The sequence below is a fragment of the Nycticebus coucang genome, chromosome 5 (genome assembly GCF_027406575.1).
Source record: "Nycticebus coucang isolate mNycCou1 chromosome 5, mNycCou1.pri, whole genome shotgun sequence".
Lineage (NCBI taxonomy): Eukaryota > Metazoa > Chordata > Mammalia > Primates > Lorisidae > Nycticebus > Nycticebus coucang.
Genome location: NC_069784.1, coordinates 45,371,626 through 45,398,280, shown reverse-complemented (window position 1 = coordinate 45,398,280; position 26,655 = coordinate 45,371,626). Strand labels below are relative to the sequence as shown.

The following is a 26,655-nucleotide window of genomic DNA, read 5'->3' as shown; positions in this document are numbered from 1 at the left end:
AGGTTATTGAGGGTATAAACAAACAGGTCACACTATTTGAATTTCTTAAGTAGAGTCCCTCTTGTAGTTGTACTCTTGGGTTCAAGCTATTCTCTTTCCTCAGAGTCCCAAGTAGCTGGGACTACAGGTGCTGACCAAAACGTCGGGCTATTTTTAGAGACAGGGTCTTGCCCTTGTTCAGGCTGGTCTCAAACCCGTGAGCTCAGGCAGTCCACCTGCCTCAGCCTCTGAGAGGGCTAGGATTATAAGAGCAAACCACTGCACCCAGCCCCTGCTAAAATTCTTTAGCTTCCCATTCCTCTTAGGATAAATACAAAATTCCTTTGATGTGATTTATAAAGCCATAGATTGTTAGGCTCTTAGTCCCTAACTTCTAGCCTCATCTTGTACCACACTCTTCCCTTTCACTACATCTTATACTCACCATATTCACTCCCATGAAAGGGACTTTGTACATAATGTTTCCTCTATATACTATATTTCCTTCTTTCACTGGATTTCAGTTCAAACTTTACTTCCCTGAAAAAGCCTCTTTGGACCTTTCTAATTAGTTAAATTCCTTTCTATGGGCCTCATAACAGTGTGAACTAATCCTTTACTGCCCTTGTCACCATTGTAATATTACATTTGAATGAATGATTGAATTTAAGTGACTATTGGATGACTGTAGTTCCAGGAAGAAAGAATATGCATCCATTTGCTCCCCATTGTATCCCCAGAATATAACATAATTGGAACTTATTTATCAAATGAGTAAACGTATTATTTATTCCTCATAACCAACCTATGAAATATGTACAATTATTTCCCCCATGTGATAGGCAAAAAAATGAGGTATCAAGAGTTTAGGTAAATTGTTCTTGGTCATACAGTTAGCATGTAAAGAGCTGGATACCAATCAAGGCATTCTGATCCTGAGAAGCACAATATTAATTATGCTCTATTGTTGTTCATATACAACAAAACTCCAAGCCAGTCCTTCTACATGTAGGAGTAAATCTTTTATTAAAAATAATGCTATAGTATTCATTCAACAAATATTTACAAAGTGCTTGCAAAGTGTTAGATTCTGTGCTAAGTATATGAGTTACAGGGTAAACAGGACATGGGCTCTTTCTCAGCCCTTATTGGCACTCATGTTCTTTCCACTATTTACCGAGCACCTACTATGTACCATCCAGTACACTACATAAGGAGGAGTCTAAAAGGTACATAAAGCCTTCAATAATACCAAAATTAAACTAATTTCATTTGTGATAAAGAGTTATAAAAGAAAACTTTAAAGATGCTATGAAAATAAGCCATACAGAGACCTAAGCCTATCCTGGAATGTGTTTTGTAAAGCAGTTACATTTAAGCCAAGACCTTAAGTATATGTGTACATCAGCAAATTTAAAAGAAAAGCAAAGAATAATTAAGAATTGTAGGAGTTTGTGTATAAGCAATTCAAAGGAGAAAGGATAAACATTTAAAAATGATTTTTTCCTGGCTCAGCACCTGTGGTTCTAGCGGCTAAGGCGTCAGCTACATACACCTGAGCTGGCGGGTTCGAATCCAGCCCAGGCCTGCCAAACAACAATGACGGCTGCAAACAAAAAATAGCTGGGCATTGTGGCAGGCGCCTGTAGTCCCAGCTACTTGGGAGGTGGAGGCAGGAGAATCACTTAAGCCCAGGAGTTGGAGGTTGCTGTGAGCTGCGATGCCACAGCATTCTACCCAGGGTGACAGCTTGAGGCACTGTCTCAAAAAATAAATAATAATAATAATAATTCTTCCCAAGGGAAGAAAGAACTAGGAACTGCAAAGTCAGAGATGTGATAGGTAAACACAATCTCGAGTAATCACAAACAATATTGTCCTCTATACCAGGGGCCAGCAAACTCTAGCCTGCAAGACAAAATTCAGCCCACAGTCTTTGTTGTAATCACTGAGCTATGAACAGTTTTTATATTTTTAGAAGATTATTTAAAATAAAAGAAAGTGGGGGAGATGAAGGGAAAGGAGGAGAGAATTAAGAGAGATCATACATGGCCCAAAAAGTCTAAAATATTTACTATATAGTCTTCTAGAGAAAAGAATTTGCCAAGCCATGCTCTATGCACTATAACCAATTAAAATACAATGAAGACTAATCTTACAAATTCATTAAACATGACTCTACCTGAACACTAAACAAGATATAAAGATACATCGTATATGTCTTTTTCAAAATTGCATCAAAGGCAGCACAACAATCCCAAAGCACCAAATTTATAATCATCTACATAAAATATTTGATCACATTTAAAAGTACCATCAACTCATATTCAAATAATATAAACACATTGACAAAGACAGTTAAGAAGATACAGAAAATTATTAAGAACACAGCTTTACTTAAAACCAATTTTTTTTATAATTAATATAAAGCACCTATAGCATGAAAGTCTAAGGGATTCAATATTATTTCTTTCTCTGTTTTGTCCACGTTAAGAATCAACATTAACTCATATTTTGAAAATTCTGATCATGAGTTAATCATGAGTTGATGTGAGTTAATCAACATTAACTCATATTTTGCTACATAACAATAGGAAAGATTATACTTACCAAGGTTTTTTTCAATTCTTCAAGTTCTACTTCTTTGTTATTTTTAAACTTAGTCATTTCATCTAAAATAAGCAAAAGAATATAAATGTGTTAAAAGCTGAGATTAAAAGAACAGGAAAGGCAAAAGAACAGGAAAGACAAGGAAAAATGAAGAGATACACACATGCAACTAGGACATGGTAAAGTGTATGGTAAATCCAAAACTAACTATGCAGAAATAATAACGGATAAATATTAATAGTAATGTTTCCATAAAATTAATTCAACAGCCAAAGGAACCTAAAGTTCATAAGGCAAATAAGCAAATAAATCTATACAAAACATGTGCCTTGACCTTTAATTCACTGATACCAAAACGTGGTTCTTTTAATGTTCACTCCAAATTTAAAAGAAGTTATCTTTTCGTAAGCTAACTCTGACCATTGTACTCTGTACCTCAACACTCCCAACTCCTCTGAGACTTCATCACTTCTGTTACTAATATGCACTGACTCTATGTGGAGGAGTCTAATTTCTCTTAGCTCACCTAAATATTTATTTGAACATAAAACAAAAAACACGAGTGACCTTTCTGCCCTTTCAAGCTACTGGAAAATTCCTGTTTGTTACCTACACATTTCTTTCTTAACTCCACAAAAAACTAATGCCTATATTCATGACAATAAAATTATGATCTTAAAGATCACTGATAACCATGTCGTGATGCAATTATCAGTCTTCATCATTGTGGAATTTTGTAGGATTTGAGACTATAAACCACTCTCTACTTTTTAACCTTTGATTTATTAAGACCTTGAATTAATTATATTTCCTGTTTCCTCTTTCTTCTGCTCCTGTTTTCTTAGCTACCATCCTTCTTTATTCACACCCTAAATCATAATATAATAATGTCTTACAATGCTTTTCTTTCTGTATTTCCATGAATTCAACATTATGCTAATGAATTTTAAAAAATCTTTCTAACCGGGCAGTGCCTGTGGCTCAACGGAGTAGAGCACTGGCCCCATATGCTGGAGGTGGTGGGATCAAACCCAGCCCTGGCCAAAAACTACAAAAACAAAAATCTTTCCAACCTTGCTTTTTTCTATTTTGGTAAATGACTACAAAAAAATAACAAAGTAAGAAAAAGAAACTGCCTATGGAGTTCTCTAATGTTGCCCAGTCTTCAAGGAAAAAAAATCAACAAAATATGAAATATCATAATAGAATCTAAAGAAAAATCTGCCACATGCATGGCTTACTTACCTAGAAAGTTTTGTTTTAGATAAAAATACTTAATATTTAGAAACTCAAAGACTAGTTGAAAACAGTGGACGGAGGATGTCTCTACACTCTCACCTAAATATCACAAAATTTATAAAAAAAAGACACAAGGAAATACATGTGTATACATGTATATATACACACACGTATACACACACAAAGAACATTAACAAAGCGAAAAATTGGAACATGCTTGAAAGAAACTCACATTTACTCATTGAAGAATATGTGCAACAACTAGACCAGGTGACCATACCTCTGACTAAAAAGCTCACCTCAGCCTAAGCAAGTACCCTGGGAAGGGACACATAAGTACCCCAAATAGCTTCTATTTCCTAAGCAAGATAAACAATCTCTACAGCAGATTGTTGTAAAGACAAGCAGACAGGCCCATCTTTTCCCTGCAGCTGTTTCCACTCACTCCCATAATCAGAAGAACCAGATTATTTATACACATGTGGGTGAAGATGGATAATCAGACACCAACACTTTGTGAAGAAAAGCAAAACGATGAAAGAGAAGCTCCAAATTAAACTAAGAAAAAAACTGAAGCCCCAAAAGAAAGTTAATAGAAAAACGAGGGCAACGCTCTGTGGCCTCGCCCTGGCCCCAGCCCGGCGCCTCCCAGGGGAGCGGCGCTGCCAGCCAGAGCACAGGCCTGGCCATGATTGACTTCAAATTGGGAACCGTGCAGCTCGGCCAGGTGTCCAGAAAGACCAAATACATCCTGATAGATGAGCAGGACATCCTGCTGGTGGAGAGCTACTCCTTTGAGGCCCAACTGGAAGTAGATGCATTTGGAAATGGTGCTAAGATCTTTGCATATGCTTTTGACAAAAACCAGGGAAGAGGAGCAGGAAGACTTCTCCATGAGCTGCTGTGGGAATGACACAGGGAAGGCATAGCTCCTGGGTTTCAGGTGGTACATCTTAACGCTGTGACTGTGGACAATGGGCTGGACAACCTGCAGCTGGTGCCATGGGGCTGGCAGCCCAAAGCTGAAGAGACCTCCAGCAAACAAAGGGAGCAAAGTTTGTATTGGCTCGCAATTCAGCAGCTTCCCACCGACCCCACACAGAAGAGCAGTTTCCTGTGCTAAATGTGACCTGGTACTATAATGCCAATGGGGATGTGATGGAAGAGGAGGAGAACTCCTGCACCTACTACGAGTGCCACTACCCACCCTGCACAGTGATTGAGAAGCAGCTACGGGAGTTCAACATCTGTGGGCACTGCCAGCTGGCCCGATACTGTGGTTCCCAGTGCCAGCAGAAGAACTGGCCAGCCCACGAGAAGCACTGTCAGGAGAGGAAGCATCCCTTCCAGCATGAGCTCGAGCCAGAGCAGTGACTGGCACTGCCGTCTGCTTGCAGCTTCTGTGCTCTTTCTTGGGCACAGCAGAGACTACTGATGGTTGAACCTGGAGAAGCCAGAGAAGCCAGCTTCAGACCCAGAACAGCCGCCATGAGACCCCAGCTATCATGCAGTCATGGGGACAGTGCCTGCTCCAGTGTTAATCTCCAGCAGAGATAACCCGGGAGGCTCCTGCCAGGACATTTGTCATTATTTATATGTTAATATGTTTGTAAACGCATGTACATTTTTTTTGGTGGGAGGCAGTGGGAGGCGTAGAAATTACCAATAGAATCATTTGCTGTAATCTTTAAATGGTGAACAGTCAGGCCACATGTCTAGAACTGTCATGTAGCCAGAGCTGCTCTCCTGGGCAGCAAGACCCCATAGAGCACAGCCTGCCTGGGAGTTGTATCCAAAAGGGGCAGAGTAAAGAGTGGAACCATCTCATGTCAAAAAAAAAAAAAAAAATAGAAGCAGATATTTTTACTAAAGATAGTATGTTCCTGAAATACACTACCTAAAGGTCTTGGAATCTTAAACTTTGTTAGATTAAATTTTTTTCTAATAGCAAAATAGACACAGTTAAAGACTAAATTAGCAGCACAGAATCCAAAAAATTGTTCTACCAATTCAGGAAAAAGAAAAAAAGAGGTAGAAAATGCTAAGACAAAGGCTTAAAAACAAGAGGGGCTTCAAGGTGACGAATTAAAGGCATCTACTACTCACATCCTCCACAAAGAACAACGACAATAAAAGACAATCACACTTCCAACAGATAATCTAAGACAGAACACTAGAATTCAACAGAGAAGTGTTAGGAAACACCTAAGGCAGGGAAGGAGAGGAAAGACAGGGAGCCTGCTGAGATGGGAAGACTGGGAAGGCTCCCCCATCTAGGAAAAGAATGACAGACCCCTAGTGGTCCACATTTCCACCACAGACTTCCAGCCACAGGGTGCCCTCCACCCTCACAAGACCCTCAACTTAGGGAGTTCCCTGAAGACCTTACAATGGCATTGCCTTAGAAAAGGAGATCATGCTAGTCCCATACACCCTCCAGGTCCTAAGCACCAGGTGCAGTGGCTCATGCCTATAATCCTAGCACTCTGGGAGGCCGAGGCAGGTGGACTGCTTGAGCTCAGGAGTTTGAGACCAACCTGAACAAGAGCAAGACCCCATCTCTACGAAAAACAGAAAAACTAGCTAGGCATTGTGGTGGAGCCTGTAGTCCCAGCTACTCAGGAGGCTAAGACAAGAGGAATACTCGAACCCAGACGTTTGAGAGCTGTGTGCTATGATGGCGTGATACCATGGTACTCTATTCAGGACAACAGAGTGAGACTGTCTCAAAAAAAAAGACACATAGACCAATGGAATAGAATAGAGAATCTCAAAATAAATCTACATATTTACGGTCAAGTGGTAGTTGACAAAGGTACCCACATTGGGGAAAGGACATACTCTTTAATAAATGGTGGTGGGAAAACTGGATATCCATCCATATGCAGAAGAATGTAACTTACTTATAATCTCATCAAAAAAAAAGTCAACTCAAGATGGAGTAAAAACTTAAATATAAGACCTCAAACTATAGAACTACTAGAAGAAAACACATGGAAACACTTTAGGACATCACTGGGCAAAGATTTCTTGAGTAAGACCTTATAAGCACAGGAAACCAAAGCAAAAATTGACAAATGAGATTACATCAAACAAAAAAGCTTATGTACAACAAAGAAAACAGTCAACAGAAAGAGGAAACAACCTCTTGAAAGGGGGAAAATATCTGCAAACTACTCATTCAACAGAGAACTAATATTCAGAATCTACAAGAGACTTAATAGTAAAAACAACAAACAATATAATTAAAATGTGGGCAAAGACTATGAATAGACATTTCTCAAGAGAAGACACACAAATAGGTCAACAGGTATGTGAAAAATGCTTAAAATCCCTAATCTTCAAGGAAATGCAAATCAAAAACACCATGAGATATCATCTTGCCCTAGTCAGAATGGCTATTTTTTTGTTTGTTTGTTTGGAGAGAGAGATACAATCTCACTCTGCCACCCATGCTAATGATAGTAATGTCTTGACAGCTCACTGCAACCTCAAACTCCTGGGCTCAAATGATCCTCTTATTTCAGCATCCCAAGTAGATGGAACTACAGGCACATGCCACCACATCTGGATAATTTTTCTATTTTTTGTATAGATGTGGTCTTGCTATATCATTCAGGCAGGTCTTGAACTCCTGGTCTCAAGTGATCCTCCTACCTCAACCTCTCAAAGTACTGGGATTACAGGTGTGAGGGTGTGAGCCACTGTGCTAAGCCTATAATGGCTATAATTAAAAAGACAAAAAAGTAACAGATTCTAGCAAGGATGCAGGAGAACAGGCTCGGTGCCTGTAGCTCAAGCGGTTAAGGTGCCAGCCACATAAACCAGAGCTGGTGGGTTCGAATCCAGCCCAGAACTGCCAAATAACAATGACAAATACAACCAAAAAATAGCCAGACATTGTGGCAGGCACCTGTAGTCCCAGATACTTGGGAAGCAAGAGGCAAGAGAATCGCTTAAGCCCAGGATTTGGAGGTTGCTATGAGCTGTGACACCATGGTACTCTACCCAGGGGGACAGCTTGAGGCTCTGTCTCAAAAAAAATAAAATAAAACACCATGGAATATTATGCAGCCTTAAAGAAAGATGGAGACTTTACCTCTTTCATGTTTACATGGATGAAGCTGGAACATATTTATCTCAAGAATGGAAGAAAAAGTATCCAATGTATTCAGCCCTACTATGAAACTAATTTATGGCTTTCATATGACAGCTATAACTCAGTTATAACCTAAGAATATGGGGAAGAGGAAGAAGAAGGGGGGGAAGATGGGTAGAGGGAGGGTGATTGGTGGGATCACACCTATGGTGCATCTTACATGGGTACATGTGAAACTTAGTAAATGTAGAATATAAATGTCTTAACACAATTAACTAAGAAAATGCCAGGAAGGCTATGTTAACCAGTGTGATGAAAATATGTCAAATGGTCTATAAAACCAGTGTATGGTGCCCCATGATCGCATTAATGTACACAGCTATGTTAATAATAAAATAAAATAAAATAAAATAAAATAAAAAAGGATGCAGGGAACACTGTTGCTGGGAATATAAATTAGTACAGCCACTATGTATAGAGTCTACTCAAAAAACTAAAATATAACTACCACACAATCCAGCAATCCCACTACTATATATTTATCCAAAGGGAAGCAAACAGGAAATCAGTACATCATAGAGCAATGAAATTACATCATTTGCAGCAACATGGATAGAATTGGAGATTTATGTTAAGTGAAATAAGCCAGTCACAGAAAGAAACACTGCATGATCCATCTCAGTGATATGTGGGAGCTAAAAAAGTTGATTTCATGACAGTAGAGAGTAGAATTATAGATACCAGAGGCTGGGAAGGGTGAGAGGTAGGAGAAAAAGAGAAGCATAATGAATAGGGTGCCGATAGTTAACAACAATGTATTGTATATACTCAAATATCATCCCATCTCATTTCCCTACTTCTACTCTTTTCCTTACTATCAGCACTCTTCAACCACCATCAAATTCATCTGCCATACAGAAGCTGTAGTGATCCTCTTAAAACATAAACCAGATGTCATTCCTCTACTTAAAATCTTTCAGTGGTTTTCCTTAGCTGTTGGAATAAAATCAAAATTCCTTTATTGGCCCTGCTTATCTCCTATCACTTCCTATACCTGGTTACCAAAGTTTTTATTCTGTCATTTAAATGTACCAAGTTCCTTCACACCTCAAGAGCATTTCTACAGGCTCTTTCCACTGACTGAAAAGGTTTCTCCAACTTTTAGGCTTTACTTAACATTTTTAATCTCACTTATTTTTTAGATCTCAGCTGAAGACCACTCCTTTAGGCCCTAGACCAGGCAAGATAGCTCACTGCTGTAATCCCAACAATATGGGAGGGTCAAGGCAGGAGGATAGTTTGAGACCAGGAGTTCAAGACCACCCTGAGCAGTATAGCAGGACCTCATCCCTACAAAAAATAAGAAAAATTAGCCAAGCATGATAGCATGTGCCTATAATCCCAGCTACTTGGGAGGGTGAGACAGATGGACTGCCTGAGTCCAGGAGTTTGGGGCTGTAGTAAGCTATAATGGGGCCACTGCATTCCAGCCTGAGCAACAGAGCAAATATCTATTAAGGTCATAGTATTTTCTTTTCTTTTCTTTTTTTGTAGAGCCAGAGTCTCACTTTACCGCCCTTGGTAGAGTGCCATGACGTCACAGGACTCACAGCAACCTCCAGCTCTTGGGCTTCCACAATTCTCCTGCCTCAGCCTCCCAAGCAGCTGGGACTACAGGCGCCCGCCACAATGCCTGGCTATTTTGTTGTTGTTGTTGCAGTTCAGCCGGGGCTGGGTTTGAACCCTCCACCCTCAGTATATGGGGCCGGCGCCCTACTTGCTGAGTACCACCCATTATTTTCTTATGTTGCATCATTTTTATTTCCTTCATTGTACTTGTCCCAATTTGTAATTAAATATTTCTGGTTATTCATTTTACAGGTCTCCCCAAATAGAGTGCAAACACTATAACAACAAATATCATGTCTCTTGTGTTTCTTGTTATACATTCAAGGGTAAATAAGGAAGAAACACCTAAGTCTTAGTTCAATAATTACTACAATGTATATAATATATATCAAATATTATACACACATATACATGTATGTGTGTGTATATATGGATATAGATATAGATACAGACATACATTGTTGCCAATCTCAAAGCTGAAGCAATAGAACACCCCAGGGAGAATCTATTACATAATCATGTTGAAAGCAAAGGTGGATACAAATACAAATAAAGGACTACAATTAAAAACCTATTTAGAGCAATATTATATTGAATTGAAGATGGGAGACACATGAAGCAGCAAAGCAAACTGTACCAAGTAAAGAAACTAGAAAAAAATTATTTCATAAAGATTTTATATTATAGTTGGCTTTAACTTACTTAATATGCACTACTCACTCTTTAAAGGCGCAATGGACAGCTGATATCCAAACAGTCTGAACTTAAGCAATGAGATGGCTCTTAAATTTGCAACACGAATCAGATTTGTATTTTTAAAGAACACTCCATCAGCAGTGTAGCCAATGAGCAAAAGGTAGACAAAAGTAGAAACAAAGAGACTGATTCTTTTTTTTTTTTTGTAGAGACAGAGTCTCACTTTATCACCCTTGGTAGAGTGCCGTGGCGTCACACAGCTCACAGCAACCTCCAACTCCTAGGCTTAGGCGATTCTCTTGCCTCAGCCTCCCAAGTAGCTGGGATTACAGGCGCCCACAGAGACTGATTCTTAAGCAATTGCAATTAGCATTGGTCAGAGATGACTGGGCCAAAACTTATGTTGATATACAGGGGTACAGCAGCCTGTATCTGAGCAGCTAATGGGTAAAAAGTGGTTTTAGGATTGGATGCCTGAGGGGATGATGGAGAAACACTCCAACCAAGAAGCAAACCTAAGAAAATACCATCAAGGAAAATGTAAAATGCAGCCAAAAACAAAGCAGTAAGAATGAAAGCTGCTGGGGTAAGAAAGAAGGTTAAAAAGAAGCAAAATAGAAGCTTACAACAAGGGATGAGTAAAGATAAGGACAAATGGGAGTAATCTGAGGCATGGTTTAATGATTAATCTTACAAATGTAATTTCTGTTCCATGATGCTGTTTATATGCATCTTCTGCTAAGCTAAAAGAATGTGCTTGAAACGCTAAAACCAGGAAAGAGAAAATGAGGATTTGAACTGTTCTAGTTCTGAAGGAATGAAGAAAACTGTAAAGCTACAAAAGATACTTAAGAGTGAGGAACTCTTACATTAATTAAATTTTATGAGGTAGATATTAAGAGTTAGAAACAGAAGCAATGAATAATCAATTAGAAGCAAAAACAAAGGAAAAAGAAGAATACAGACTATCCGCCAAGATTTCTGATTTTGAGAACAAAGTCATTAGACAAAGAAGGAAATAAACTAATGTTCAGTACCTATGTCACAACTGTTATGGCTACTCTCCCATACATAACGTTTTCTATACATTACCATCCTCTACAACTATCTAAAGCCTCTGAACACCTTAAGACTACTTTTAAAATCTACCTTTTCCATAAATCCTTACCCAACTACACAGTCTACATTAATATCTTAGGCTTCCTCTTGGTATCAGCATTAACACAACTTCATTAGAAAGAAATCTACACACATTCACCTCAAATAAATATAAATGAATATGTGTATTTATATGTATATAAATTTAATATATTTATTTTAAATATATGTCAACCCGTGCCTGCCAAGACCTCCATACGAGCGGCACCATGACCCACAACCCACGCCATGCGCCACTTGGGACGCTGCATGCCCTGACCAGGAACTTCAGGAGCCGCGCAACTCTGCGTCCTCCCTCCCGTACCCTCTCTGCCTCCACACAAGCCCACTCGTCTGGCCAGGGACTCTGGTAGCAGCACGCCCTTCGGAGCCCTCCATGCCTCTGCGAGGAGCCCTTCTCCTGGCCAGAGACTGCTGGATCCTTGGGCTCTCTATGCCTAAGTCGCAGGTCGCCAGGCACTCCCAGAACCGTGTGCACCACCCCCCACCCTGTTGCTGGATCCGGGTATGCCAACTCCAGAGCTGCTCCCACAACCAGAAATACCTGGCAGGGGCAGTCCCAAAGGAGCTACACAGGGTGACTTCCTACAAAGATCCAGCAACAACACAGTGATCCCGCTGGGGTCTAATCTTGGGGAGACACCTCCCCAAGTCTGAGGACCCCCCAGAGGCAACGGTGAAGAACAATCATGAGGCGAAATCAACAAAAAAACTCTGGCAATATCAATATTCAAAGTACATCAACTCACCCAAGGAACAATGGGGCAGACACAGCACAAGATCCCATGCACAAAACCCATGGGATGTCAACCCATGAGATGAGAGAAATCGAATTCAGAATCTGGATAACAAATAAGATCAAATTAGAATTCCAAGCAGTAACCCTAAAGATATCTCAAGAATTCAACGAATTCAAAGACAAATGACCAAAGATTTTGACACATTAAGACAACAAGTTGCAGCCCTCAAAGATCTGAGAAACACAGTAGAATCCCTCAGTAACAGTATGGAGCAAACAGAAGAAAGGATTTTTGACACTGAAGACAAAGCTTTCGAACGCTCCCAAACCCTCAAAGAGGAAGAGAAAGGGAGGGCAAAAAAAGACCACTCACTCAGAGAGCTTTGGGATAATTCGAAGAAAACCAATATTCATCTTATAGGGATCCCTGAAAGCGACTAAGTGGCTTCAAAAGGCACAGAGTCCCTTCTTCATGAGATTATGAAGAACTTTACAGACATGCCAAGAGATTCTGAAATTCAGACAGCAGAAAGTTTCAGAACTCCACCATGACATAACCCGAATGAAACATCCCCCAGACACATCATAATCAATTTCACTAAAGTTAATATGAAGGAGAAAATTCCGAAAGCAGCCAGACGAAAGAAAACCATCACCTACAAGGGGAAGAACGTTAGCATAACTGCAGATCTCTCTGCTGAAGCCTTTCAAGCTAGAAGAGGATGGTCATCCACTTTTAATACAAACAAAATAACTTTCAACCCAGGATCCTGTACCCAGCTAAACTGAGTTTCATTTATGACAGAGAAATTAAATACTTTAACGACATTCACATGTTGAAGAAATTTGCCATAACTTAACCAGCTCTCCAGGAAATTCTCAGACCTATCCTCCATAAAGACCAGCGTAACAAAAGTAAACCCACCCAGGAAACTTTCATCAAATTCCAACTGCCACAGTAGCAAAAGGATTAAAAATGTCCACCAGACTCTCAAAAGGCTTATCAATATTCTCAATTAATGTGAATGGTTTAAATTATCCTCTAAAGAAGCTCAGGTTGGCTGACTGGATACAAAAACTCAAGCCAGATATCTGCTGCATACAAGAATCTCATCTTACATTAAAAGACAAATACAGAGTCAAGGTGAAAGGATGGTCATCTATACTCCAGGAAAATGGAAAGCAGAAGAAAGCAGGCGTTGCAATCCTATTCGCAGACGCAATAGGTTTTAAACCAACCGAAATAAGCAAGGATAAGGATGGACACTTCATATTTGTTAAAGGTTATACTCAATATGATGAGATTGCAATTATTAATATTTATTCACCCAACCAGAATGCACCTCAATTTATAAGAGAATCTCTAACAGACATGAACAACTTGATTTCCTCCAGTTCCATCATAGTTGGAGATTTTAACACCCCTTTAGCAGTGCTGGATAGATCCTCCAAAAAGAAGTTAAGCAAAGAAATTTTAGATTTAATCTTAACCATTCAACATCTGAACTTAACAGACATCTACAGAACATTTCATCCCAACAAAACTGAATACACATTCTTCTCATCAGCCCACGAAACATACTCCAAAATCAACCACATCCTAGGCCACAAATCCAAACTCAGCAAATTATAAAAAATAGAAATTATTCCATGCATCTTCTCAGACCATCATGGTATAAAAGTTGAACTCAATAACAATAGGAATCTGCATACCCATACAAAAACATGGAAGCTAAATAACCTTATGCTGAGGGATAGATGGGTTATAGACGAGATTAAGAAAGAAATCACCAAATTTTTGGAACAAAACAACAATGAAGACACGAATTATCAGAACCTCTGGGATACTGCAAAGGCAGTCCTAACAGGGAAATTTATAGCACTGCAAGCCTTCCTCAAGAAAACAGAACGAGAGGAAGTTAATAACTTAATGGGACAACTCAAGCAACTGGAGAAGGAAGAAAATTCCAACCCCAAACCCAACAGAATAAAAGAAATAACCAAAATCAGAGCAGAATTAAATGAAATTGAAAACAAAAGTATTATACAACAGATCAATAAATCCAAAAGTTGGTTTTTGAAAAGATCAATAAAATAGATAAACCTTTGGCCAATCTAACCAGGAAAAAAACAGTAAAATCTCTAATTTCATCAATCAGAAATGGTAAAGATGAAATAACAACAGACCCCTCAGAAATTCAAAAAATCCTGGTGTGTGTCACACTTTATGGGGGCAAGACTTGATTGCAAGAGGGACTTTACCTAACAATTGCAATCAGTGTAACCTGGCTTGTTGTACCCTCAATGAATCCCCAACAATAAAAAATTAAATTAAATTTAAAAAAAAAAAAAAGAAATTCAAAAAATCCTTAACGAATACAAGAAACTCTACTCTCAGAAATATGAAAATATGAAAGAAATCGACCAATACCTGGAACTATGCCACCTACCAACACTTAGCCAGAATGAAGTAGAAATGTTGAACAGGCCTATATCAAGTTCTGAAATAGCATCAACTATACAAAATCTCCCTAAAAAGAAAAGCCCAGGACCAGATGGCTTTATGTCAGAATTCTACCAAACCTATAAAGAAGAATTAGTACCTATATTACTAAACCTCTTCCAAAATATAGAATAAGAAGGAATGTTACCCAACGCGTTCTATGAAGCAAACATCACCTTATTCCCCAAACCAGGGAAAGACCCAACAAGAAAAGAAAGTTAAAGACCAATATCACTAATGAATATTGATGCTAAAATACTGAATAAGATCCTAACAAACAGAATCCAACAACACATCAAAAAAATTATACACCATGACCAAGTGGGATTTATCCCAGGGTCTCAAGGCTGGTTCAATATACGTAAATCTATAAATGCAATTCAGCACATAAACAAATCAAAAAATAAAGATCATATGATTCTCTCAATTGATACAGAAAAAGCTTTTGATAATATCCAGCATCCCTTCATGATCAGAACACTTAAGAAAATTGGTACACAAGGCACATTTCTTAAACTGATAGAGGCCATCTACAGCAAACCTACAGCCAATATCGTATTGAATGGAGTTAAATTGAAATCATTTCCACTTAGATCAGGAACCAGGCAAGGCTGCCCATTGTCTTCATTGCTCTTTAACATTGTAATGGAAGTTTTAGCCATTGCAATTAGGGAAGAAAAGGCGATCAAGGGTATCCACATAGGGTCAGAAGAGATCAAACTTTCACTCTTCGCAGATGATATGACCGTATATCTGGAAAACACTGGGGATTCTACTACAAAACTTTTAGAAGTGATCAAGGAATAAAGCAATGTCTCAGGCTACAAAATCAACACCCATAAATATGTAACCTTTATATATACCAACAATAACAAGGCTGAAAAAACAGTCAAGGACTCTATTCCTTTCACAGTAGTGCCAAAGAAGATGGAATATTTGGGAGTATACCTAACAAAGAACGTGAAAGATCTCCACAAAGAGAACTATGAAACATTAGAAAAGAAATAGCTGAAGATGTTAACAAATGGAAAAATATACCATGCTCATAGCTGGGAAGAATCAACATTGTTAAAATGTCCATACTACCCAAAGCAATATACACTTTTAAAGCAATCCCTATTAAAGCTCCACTGTCATACTTTAAAGATCTTGAAAAAATAATACTTCATTTTTTATGAAATCAGAAAAAAACTTGAATAGCCAAAACATTACTCAGCAATAAAAACACAGCAGGAGGAATCACGCTACCTGACCTCAGACTATACTATAAATCGATAGTGATCAAAACAGCATGGTACTGGCACAAAAACAGAGAAGTAGATGTCTGGAACAGAATAGACAACCAAGAGACGAGTCCAGCTACTTACTGTTATTTGATCTTTGACAAGCCAATTAAAAACATTCAGTGGGGAAAAGACTCCCTATTTAACAAATGGTGCTGGGTGAACTGGCTGGCAACCTGTAGAAGATTGAAACTGGACCCACACCTTTCACCATTAACTAAGATAGACTCTCACTGGATTAAAGATTTAAACTTAAGACATGAAACTATAAAAATACTTGAAGAAAGTGCAGGGAAAACTCTTGAAGAAAGTGCAGGGAAAACTCTTGAAGGAATCGGCCTGGGTGAATATTTTATGAGGAGGACTCCACAGGCAATTGAAGCAGTATCAAAAATACATTACTGGGACCTGATCAAACTAAAAAGCTTCTGCACAGCCAAGAACATTGTAAGTAAAACAAGCAGACAGCCCTCAGAATGGGAGAAAATATTTGCAGGTTATACCTCTGATAAAGGTTTAATAAACAGAATCCATACAGAAGGCAAAAATATTAGCAAGAAAGGAACATGTGATCCCATCTAAAGGGTGGGCAAGGGACTTGAAGAGAAACTTCTCTAAAGAAGACAGATGCATGATCTAAAAACACATGAAAAAAGCTCATCATCCTTAATCATCAGAGAAATGCAAATCAAAACTACTTTGAGATATCACCTAACCCCAGGAAGAGTAGCCCACATAACAAAATCCCAAAACCAGAGATGTTGGCGTGGATGTGGAGAAAAGGGCACACTTCTACACTGCTGGTGGGAATGCACACTAATACGTTCCTTCTGGAAGGATGTTTGGAGAATACTTAGAGACCTAAAAATAGGTCTGCCATTTGATCCTATAATTCCTTTACTAGGTTTATACCCAGAAGACCAAAAGTCACAATATAACGAAGACATCTATACCATAATGTTTATTGCAGCCCAATTCATAATTGCTAAGTCATGGAAGAAGCCCAAGTGCCCATCGACCCATGAATGGACTAGCAAATTGTGGTACATGTATACCATGGAATATTATGCAGCCTTAAAGAAAGATGGAGACTTTACCTCTTTCATGTTTACATGGATGGAACTGGAACATGTTCTTCTTAACAAAGTATCTCAAGAATGGAAGAAAAAGTATCCAATGTACTCAGCCCTACTATGAAGCTAATTTATAGCTTTCATATGAAGGCTGTAACCCAACTATAGCACAAGAATATGGGGAAAGGGCCAAGGGAGGGTAAGGGAGGGGGCAGGTTGGGGTGGAGGGAGGGTAATGGGTGGGGCCACACCTACAGTGCATCTTAGAATGGGTACAGGCGAAACTTACTAAATGCAGAATACAAATGTCTACATACAATAACTAAGAAAATGCCATGAAGGCTATGTTGAACAGTTTGATGACAATATTTCAGATTGTATATGAAACCAGCACATTATACCCCTATATTGCACTAATGTACACAGCTATGATTTAACAATAGAAAGAAAAGAAAATATGTCAAACATAAACAACAAATAGAAATAGAAGTTCTAATATTTTCTTCCTTTATCCTAATGGAATTTTTGCTCACCCCTCATTTTGGACATGATTGCTCTAATGGTTCTAGTCAAGCTTTCTCCCACAATAATTAGAGATTTCTCAAGATCATGGTATTTTACTTCTTACATACATTCCTACAATATGTAAGACAATGCTAAAAAAAAGGTAGTACTGTTTCATGGAATTCTAGAATTCCTTATTCAAACTTCTCACAATGTACTGTTCTATTATGAAAAAACTACATTATGTAATTAAATTTTTAATGTGATATAGCCACTGAATTTCAATATTATACACTTATAATTGTTACAAATAAACATCCATTAAAGATATTTTAACCACCAAAATTATTCCTTTGTCTATAATATTTAATTAAACAATTTTGAAAAGTGGATCTATACAATGATTTAAAACAGTACTTTTTGCTCTGAAGAAAGAATAAAAATTTTAATGGTCTATACTGCAAACACTCTAATATAAAGTAACACTAAAAAAAAATTATTTGCATTGGATGGTACAACTTTCAATGATTAGGGTAATTCCACAGTGGAAAATTACACATTGCAAAGGGAAAAGCATAAATGTGTTTCTAAAGTTCAAACAAGTAGACTACTTTTGAAATATTAAGCATACATTTTAGATACTAGAAAATATTAGTTGCAATTATTTTAATTATCTGAGTTTTCAAAGCTAATTAAGTTTATGTTATGAGATACTTTAGAATACCTGCCAATTATGAATGTTTTTAATTTTAAAAAACTACTTTTTAACCAAAATTGGGGGGGAAAATTGCATCTTTATAATTCCCCACATTTATAGATGTGAAAATTTTAAATTATAAAGCACAGATTATTAGAATTAGCTAACCACATGGTTATAAATTCACAAAATAACTACTATACAAACCTATATTTGGCCATCAACCTGTTGAATATTAACAACACCATATGACAAAATAAGATCACATATTCCAATACATAGTTCATAATCCAGCATTACACAGCAATGAAATGTCAAAATTCAATTAAAATATAACAGACATTTCTCATTAAAAATTATTAATTCCTCTGAATCCTACAATAAGAAAAACAGAATACCAACTTTACTTAGGCTTCTTATGCTTATAGATACCTATTAACTATATAATAAAACTGAATAATCTTTCTTAAGGTTTAAATTTTCTATCTTCAAAAATTCAAATATAAAAATTATCAAATACGCACTACAGAGGAAAAATTATATGTTATTATAAAATAGTGCTTGTGTTTTTATACTTAACTAGTACCATCAAAGTACACATACTGTCCAAGTCTTACCCAGTTCACTTGATTTCTTTTGAAGCTCCATGGTAAGAATTTTCACTTGATCTTCGTTTTTCTCCAATCTTGTAAAATATATTATTTTACATTGTAAAATATTCTTTTATTTAGAATTCATCTAATAACTAAAATTATGAAATTCAGCAACTGATATATCTTAGCATGAGTAGATCTGCCCACTCAATTATTAGACATTTATTAAGTACCTACTCTATGCTGTATAGTGTAACATTTTCAAATAAGATATTACCATCATAAATACGTAATTGTATATTTATTCCATCTGCATAAAACCTTAAGGTTTATGGTTAGAATCTGTCTTTTAGCTACTGATGATTAATGTATCCTTGAACTTTGAATGACCCTGAGTATGTAACTGCTACTATACAGAATTCTGCCTTAGGAAGAATGTAAATATGAGATCTGATATATTTGCTTAATTTCTATGGCTTTCTTTTCCTCAAACTGTAAAACTGACGTAACAGGACAGATGAATCTAAGGTAACTTACAATCTTAAAAGTGAAAAATTACATGGATAGGTCAATCAAAAATATGTAAGATTAGGCTAGATAAAATGGTTCATGCCTATAATCACAGCTCATGCCTGTAATCCCAGCTCTTTGTGAGACCAGGGAAGGGGAATTGCTTAAAGTCAGGAATTTGAGATTAGCCTGGGCCAACATAGAAAGATTCAGTCTCTATAAAAATTTTTTAAATTAGCTGGGCATAGTGCCTGTAACCTAGCTAATTCAAAGGATGAAGTTGAAGGATCACTTGAGCCCAGGAATCGGAAGTTTCAGTGAGCTATGATCATACCACTGCATTGCAGCCTGGGTGACAAAGTGAGACTCTAACTCTGGAAAACAAATTAAGAAAAATACAAAAATTTCAAAACTATGTACATACAATTGGGGGAAGCGGGGGTTAGAAATGCTAGCTTTCCCGGGCAGCACCTGTGGTTCAGTGAGTACGACACTGGCCCCATATACCAAGGGTGGTGGGTTTGAACCCGGCCCCAGCCAAACTGCAACAAAAAAATAGGGGGGCATTATGGCAGGCGCCTGTAGTCCCAGCTACTTGGCAGGCTGAGGCAAGAGAATCACCTAAGCCCAAGAGCTGGAGGTTGCTGTGAGCTGTGACATCACAGCACTCTACCAAGGGTGACAAAATGAGACTCTGTCTCTAAAAAAGAAAAAAAAAAGAAATGCTAGCTTTCCCTTGCCACACACAAGCAGTAGAGAAGAAATACTGCTAGGCCCAGGTCACAACTTCAGGGAGAAACCATTCCACTCTTTTATTTTATCAAATTTAATTAACCCTAATGCTAATGAGACAAAAAATCATCACCTAAGCCTCCTAACACAGCTTTATATAAATATTTCCTTAACACACAGACTGCCACACTACACAAAAAAAAAAAAAAAAAATTTTCCCTTGAAGCTACGGTATTTTAGTAGGTCAAGATAGGTCAAGAGACATGTGAGTTATATATGTTTCCCAAGGCCCTGGGCTCAAAACTAGCATAAATATAACTCACATGGCAATTAATGTGTTAATATAAAGTAGTAGAAAATAAGGCAAGTCTTTTCTTGACACTTAAGTTTTAAACAAGCTATTTAGATGAAATGCAAATGAATAGTTTACTTTATATAGTTAATCACATTCAAACCAATAAATTAATTATATTATGCACTTAATTAATCATATACTGTTTACCAGGCTAGCTGCTAAATTTATAAATCAAAAAAGTTACAGATGCTAGTGAAATAAATCCCACAGCCTGGAAGTTATTGCTATGAAGCTAGTAATAATCCAAAGCTGTAGTAAATGTTGTATCACTGCATTAGCCCTTATCTATATAGCTTGACTCTATGGCAAAGCATGGATGGGAACTATCCTAAAAAATACTTGCTGGGCGGCGCCTATGGCTCAGTCAGTAAGGCGCCGGCCCCAAATACGGAGGGTGGCGGGTTCAAACCCAGCCCCGGCTGAACTGCAACCAAAAAATAGCTGGGCGTTGTGGCGGGCACCTGTAGTCCCAGCTACTCGGGAGGCTGAGGCAAGAGAATCGCTTAAGCCCAGGAGCTGGAGGTTGCTGTGAGCTGTGTGATGCCATGGCACTCTACCGAGGGCCATAAAGTGAGACTCTGACTCTACAAAAAAAAAAAAAAAAAAAAACTTGCTTCTAAATCTTTCCCTACAGTACCTGCCTACCCAATACAAACTTTTAAAATGTACTCCCACTTTATACATTAAAAAGACTTAAAGTTGTTACCGGAACAACACATCAGTTGACGATAAATAGAAAAAATAGAAAATGGCACTGAATATCATAAGTAAACTGGTTTTATTCATTTTGTTTATTAAAAATAAGAAATATTTTTACCTTTGCTGTTCTGTTTCCAATAATTCTTTCAAGTTGCAGATAGTAGTTTTAAGTTCAGTAACCGTCAATGAATGAGCAGCTTTAGCTTTATTAAATGCTTCCATTTGACCTTCTTTTTCTCCTGTGAGCTGATAAATTGCTTTTGTTGCTATCTGTAAATCTTCCTCTAAAGCCTTTTGAGTACTCTAAATAAAACAAAGTACAAACAAAAGCAATGATCTCAAAGGCATTAAGATAAAAAAAAGCTGAATTCATCTGTTTATATAAATTTGCTGTCCCTCTTCTCCTCTACATGCTCCTACCCCTCATTTCTCCTCCTCTCCCTGGAATACCCACCCACTACTCTTATTTACTTTTCTCTAAATCCCACCTATAATCCCAACTCCTCCATGGAGTTTTCCTAGCCAATCTAACCATAGTGTTTTGTCAATTCTAAGAACTATTATAACAATTTATGTTGGTGTTTAGCATGGTTTTATATTTTAGCTATATTTTTGACACATTTTTATCCAAAGTCTCTAATTAAATTTATCATTTTGTAGACTGAAATTGTGTCTTCTCTATTTGAAGCTCCAGGTCCTTGTACATAGTATAAATACTTGATAAATATTTGTTGACCAATTAATTGTGTGAGACTTTATTAGACACTAAACAGTTTTTAAATCATACCACATTTCTTCGCAAAGACACTTTAGTATCTTCCAGTTCTGAAGTCAAACGATCCTGTTTCTCATTTGATTCTTTCAAGTTTTCATTCTGCAATTCTAAAAGAGAAGGTTATAGATATGTAGTACTAAATACAATGTGTATACCAAGAAAATTATTATTTGTAACAATTACTCTCTTTCCTCCTTTAGACAATAGTTTAAAATGGGAAAATGGTAAACATAGACATACAAATAATTGGTCATCATCAGCCTTTACTGACTTTTCAAGGTTGCTATCTATCAAGAACTCAAAGGTGAATATTTAAGGATTTTCAGTGCTACATTTTTTATAATAGCAAAACACTGTAATTAAATTAAATTCTGATGGTACAACACATGGAATGGTATACCATGTAACCACTAAAAATGACAACACAAATTTTATTCGTTGACCAGTAATTTAGATATTAATAAAATATTATAGAATAAAAATAACAGGTTAAGAACAATTTTAGGTAAACAATGCAAGAAAAAGGAAAGTCATATACCAAAATATGAAAAGTAATTTATCTTCTAATAGTGAAATTATTCATGATTTTCAGTATTGCCTATCTTGATTCTTAAAATTTTTTTAAATACTGTATCTCTTGATTTATTATATCATGAAAAAAGCTTTTGAACCTACTTACAAGCTAATATTTACTAAATCCTAAATCTCAAATAACAGTTTACTTGCTTTATTTGTGTGTATTTAAACTTCATTAAATACTAGGGGAAAAGAAGTTCATGGTATTTTCTGGAATCAAATCATACTGTGTATTTCCTCTTACTAGATATCTGGCCTTAGGCATGATACTTAATCAATCTAACTGGACTTTTCCCACTTAAAAAATTAGATAATTAGGGCGGTGCCTGTGGCTCAGTGGGTAGGGCACCAGCCCCATATACTGAGGGTGGCGGGTTCAAACGCAGCCCCAGCCAAACTACAACAAAAAATATCGTCAGGTGTTGTGGCAGGCGCCTGTAGTCCCAGCTAATCGGAAGGCTGAGGCAAGAGAATCACCTAAGCCCAGGAGTCAGAGGTTGCTGTGAGCTGTGTGACGCCACAGCACTCTACCAAGGGCGATAAAGTGAGACTGTCTCTACAAAAAAAAAAAAAGAAAGAAAGAAAAAAGAAAAATTAGATAATTATTCACATCATGAAGAGTTGCTGTTAGGATTAAGATAATACAAAACTTAAAATAAGTAAAATAATGCGATTTAACCAGTGTCTAGTATATTTATCAATAAATATTAACGACTATCATGATAAGGATAATGGTGATGTATGTAGAAACTACATCTTATTATTCATGGAATTTACAATACACTAACCAGGCTAACAATTACAAGTGATCACAGTTAATTACTATAAAGGTAGAGTATACATAGAAGAGTCACTTAAGCCAAATAGGAGCAGTAAGTGTTAGAGCAGGGGTTCTCAACGTTCCTAATGCCATGGCCCTTTAATACAGTTCCTCTGGGCAACCCACAGGTTGAGAACCACTGGGTTAGAATGAAGGGAGGCAGAGATAGAGAGTGAAACTTCAAAGTAGGCCAGAAAGTAGCACCTAAGTTGAAATATTTCAAAGATAGTTAGAATTAGCAAAAGTAATGAAATGGAGTTAGGAGAGGAAAAGATCATAGACAAGTGAAAGAATATTTTACATATTCTGACATGTAAAATACATTGACATGTATTTCAGTACCATGAAGATTAACATGAGGGAAGGGTCACGGAAGATAAGATTTGAAAGTTAATAAGGACAAGATCATAATAGGACTTATATGAGTTTTTCAGTGGGTTATGCTTCATAAGTCCTGAAAAGCATGCAAAACAATGAAGGCTATTAAGGCTATTAAGCAACAGATGATGTTACAGGTTTATATTTTATTAAAACTCCATCTGAAAAAAACAGGATGAAAGGGCCTGTGAAACAACTTTGGGGAAAAAACAGGAAAAGCAGATCTTGAGTGACGGAAATGATAACTAATGATTGCTTTGTCCATTATGATATTATTTCTTGTAGGGTGGTGAAAAATGTTTCTTCTGAAAAGTTATAACCACAAAGAAGTCCTGAGGCATGTATGGGAACTGAATTACACTGCCTGACTGTTCAAAACTTAATTTTAAGTGCTCCTCAATTCACTCAGGATCCCAGAAAAATTAAAATGCAAATTTTCTCCATAAAAATATACTTCTAATCCAGGCCTTAAAGAAGTTACATGACCTCACATTCAAAAAACACAACAAGAGCAGCATGTGGCAGCTCATGACTATAATCTTAGTACTCTGGGAGACAGGGAGGTGAATTGCATGAGCTCAAGAGTTTAAGACCAGCCTAAGCAAGAGGAAGATCCCACTTCTACTAAAAGTAGAAAAACTAGCAAGGCAGGGGGGTGGGACACTATATTCCCAGCTATTGGGAAAGTGAGGCAAGTGCATCATTTGAGCTTAAGAGTTTCAGGTTACCGTGAGCTATGACACCACCAGCACCCCACCCAGGACAAGAGATTCTGCCTCAAAAAAAAATAATAAATAAAAAAGGAGAGACAATATGTATGTATCTCTGTTCTCTCTCTGAACCCTGACAACCAAAGAGAATTTTAAATAAATTATCCACCATGTAAGAACTATTATACCAATAAAAAGCTATTAATTTTGAAGTGAATATGCCTGTCTGTAGGTTCCCTTAGAACATTTCCAAAATTTTATAATCAAGAAATTTTAATCAGTTATGTACTAGAATCAAATTAGGTAAAGAAATTATTTTTCATTTTGCAAAATTAAATCACTTCCCTACAGCGCATATATTCCTCGGCTGTGTTCCAGCACAGCAGCTCAGAGTACCCCAGGACACCTCCCTTGGCTCCCTCCAATGACAGCTCCATCAGGCTCAGCAGCTCAGTCTGGAGCCCTGAGCCAAAGTACTCCCAAAGTACTCCGCACTCCTGCTCAAGCTCTTCCCAAAGCAGTTCAACTGAGCGCCAAATCCAACACCACCACAACAGTTCACAGATGAGTATAAAATCTTGAGATACAGCCCAGACCTCCATAAGAGCTGTGCCGCAACCGCCATCATCTCCTGCCAGGACCTTCATAAGAACTGCGCGGCAACCACAATCGGTGCCAGCCCAGACTTCAGTAAGACTGTGCCATGACTCCCGACCTGTGACCCGTGCCCACCGGGCCTCCGCAAACCCTGACCAGGAACTGCAGGAGCCATGCAACCCTGCATCCTCCCTCCTCTATCCTACCTGCCTCAACACCAGCCCACCAGCCCACTCATCTGGCCAGGGACTCTGGTACCCACATGCCCTCCAGAGCGCTCCCTGCCTCTGCGCAGAGCCTTTCTACTGTCAGAGACTACTGAAGCCTTGGGCTCTCTGTGCCAAAGTCACTGGGCGCCAGGCACTCCGAGAACCATGTACACCACCACCCCGCCCTGTTGCTGGATCCAGGTGTGCCACACTCCGGAGCTGCTTCCACAATCAGAACTCGCTGGCTGGGGCAGCCCCAGAGAACTACACAGGGTCACTCCCTATAAAGATCCAGCAACAGTAGAGTGATCCCGCTGGGGTCTAATCTTGGAGAGACACCTCCCCAACTCTGAAGACCCCCAGAGGCAACGGTGAAAAACAATCAGGAGGTGAAATCAACAAAAAAACTCTGGCAATATGAATAATCAGAGTAAATCAATTCCCTCAAGGATCAAAGGGGCAGACACAGCACAAGATCCCATGCACAAACAAATAGCTGACATGTCAGAAATCGAATTCAGAATCTGGATAGCAAATAAGACTGAATTAGAATTCCAAGCACTAACACAAAAGGTATCTCAAGAATTCAACGAATTCAAAGACCAAATGACCAAAGAATTTGAGGCATTAAGACAAGAAGCTGCATCCCTCAAAGATCTGAAAAACACAGTAGAATCCCTCAGTCACAGAATGGAGCAAGCAGAAGAAAGGATTTCTGACACTGAAGACACAGCTTTCCAACGCACCCAAACTCTCAAAGAGGAAGAGAAATGGAAGGCAAAAACAGATCACTCTCTCAGAGAGCTCTGGGATAATTCGAAGAAAACTAATATTCGTCTTATAGGTATCCCTGAAAGTGATGAAGTGGCTTCAAAAGGCACAGAATCTATTCTCCACGAGATTATGAAGGAGAACTTTACAGACATGCCAAGAGATTCTGAAATTCAGATAGCAGACAGTTTCAGAACTCCAGCATGACATAACCCGAATAAAACATCCCCCAGACACATCATAATCATTTTCACTAAACTTACTATGAAGGAGAAAATTCTGAAAGCAGCCAGACGAAAGAAAACCATCACGTACAAAGGGAAGAATATTAGAATAACTGCAGATATCTCTGCTGAAACCTTTCAGGCTAGAAGAGGATGGTCATCCACTTTTAATATCCTAAAACAAAATAACTTTCAACCCAGGATCCTGTACCCAGCTAAACTGAGTTTCATTTACGACAGAGAAATTAAATACTTTAACGACATTCACATGTTAAAGAAATTTGCCATAACTTAACCAGCTCTCCAGGATATTCTCTGACCTATCCTCCATAAAGACCAGCATAACAAAAGTAAACCCACCCAGGAAATTTTGATCAAATTCCAACTGCCACAGTAGCAAAAGGATTAAAAATGTCCACCAGACTCTCAAAAGGCTTATCAATATTCTCAATTAATGTGAATGGTTTAAATTATCCTCTAAAGAAGCTCAGGTTGGC

The 26,655-nt window shown here is 37.9% G+C and overlaps 1 protein-coding gene and 1 pseudogene across 1 annotated transcript in view; one reads left to right on the top strand and one right to left on the bottom strand.

Annotated features, from left to right (window-relative positions):
* The window catches only part of SYCP1 (synaptonemal complex protein 1), a 128,734-nt gene that overhangs the window by 67,464 nt on the left and 34,615 nt on the right, over positions 1-26,655 (bottom strand). The window contains exons 12-15 of the mRNA XM_053591310.1: positions 21,886-21,980; positions 21,217-21,401; positions 18,827-18,894; positions 2,590-2,651 (exon numbers count right to left, since the gene is read on the bottom strand). Coding sequence (XP_053447285.1) covers positions 2,590-2,651; positions 18,827-18,894; positions 21,217-21,401; positions 21,886-21,980 — 410 coding nt within the window. The remainder of the gene's footprint in view (positions 1-2,589; positions 2,652-18,826; positions 18,895-21,216; positions 21,402-21,885; positions 21,981-26,655) is intronic.
* Positions 4,517-5,202, top strand: LOC128585904 (zinc finger MYND domain-containing protein 19-like; annotated as a pseudogene).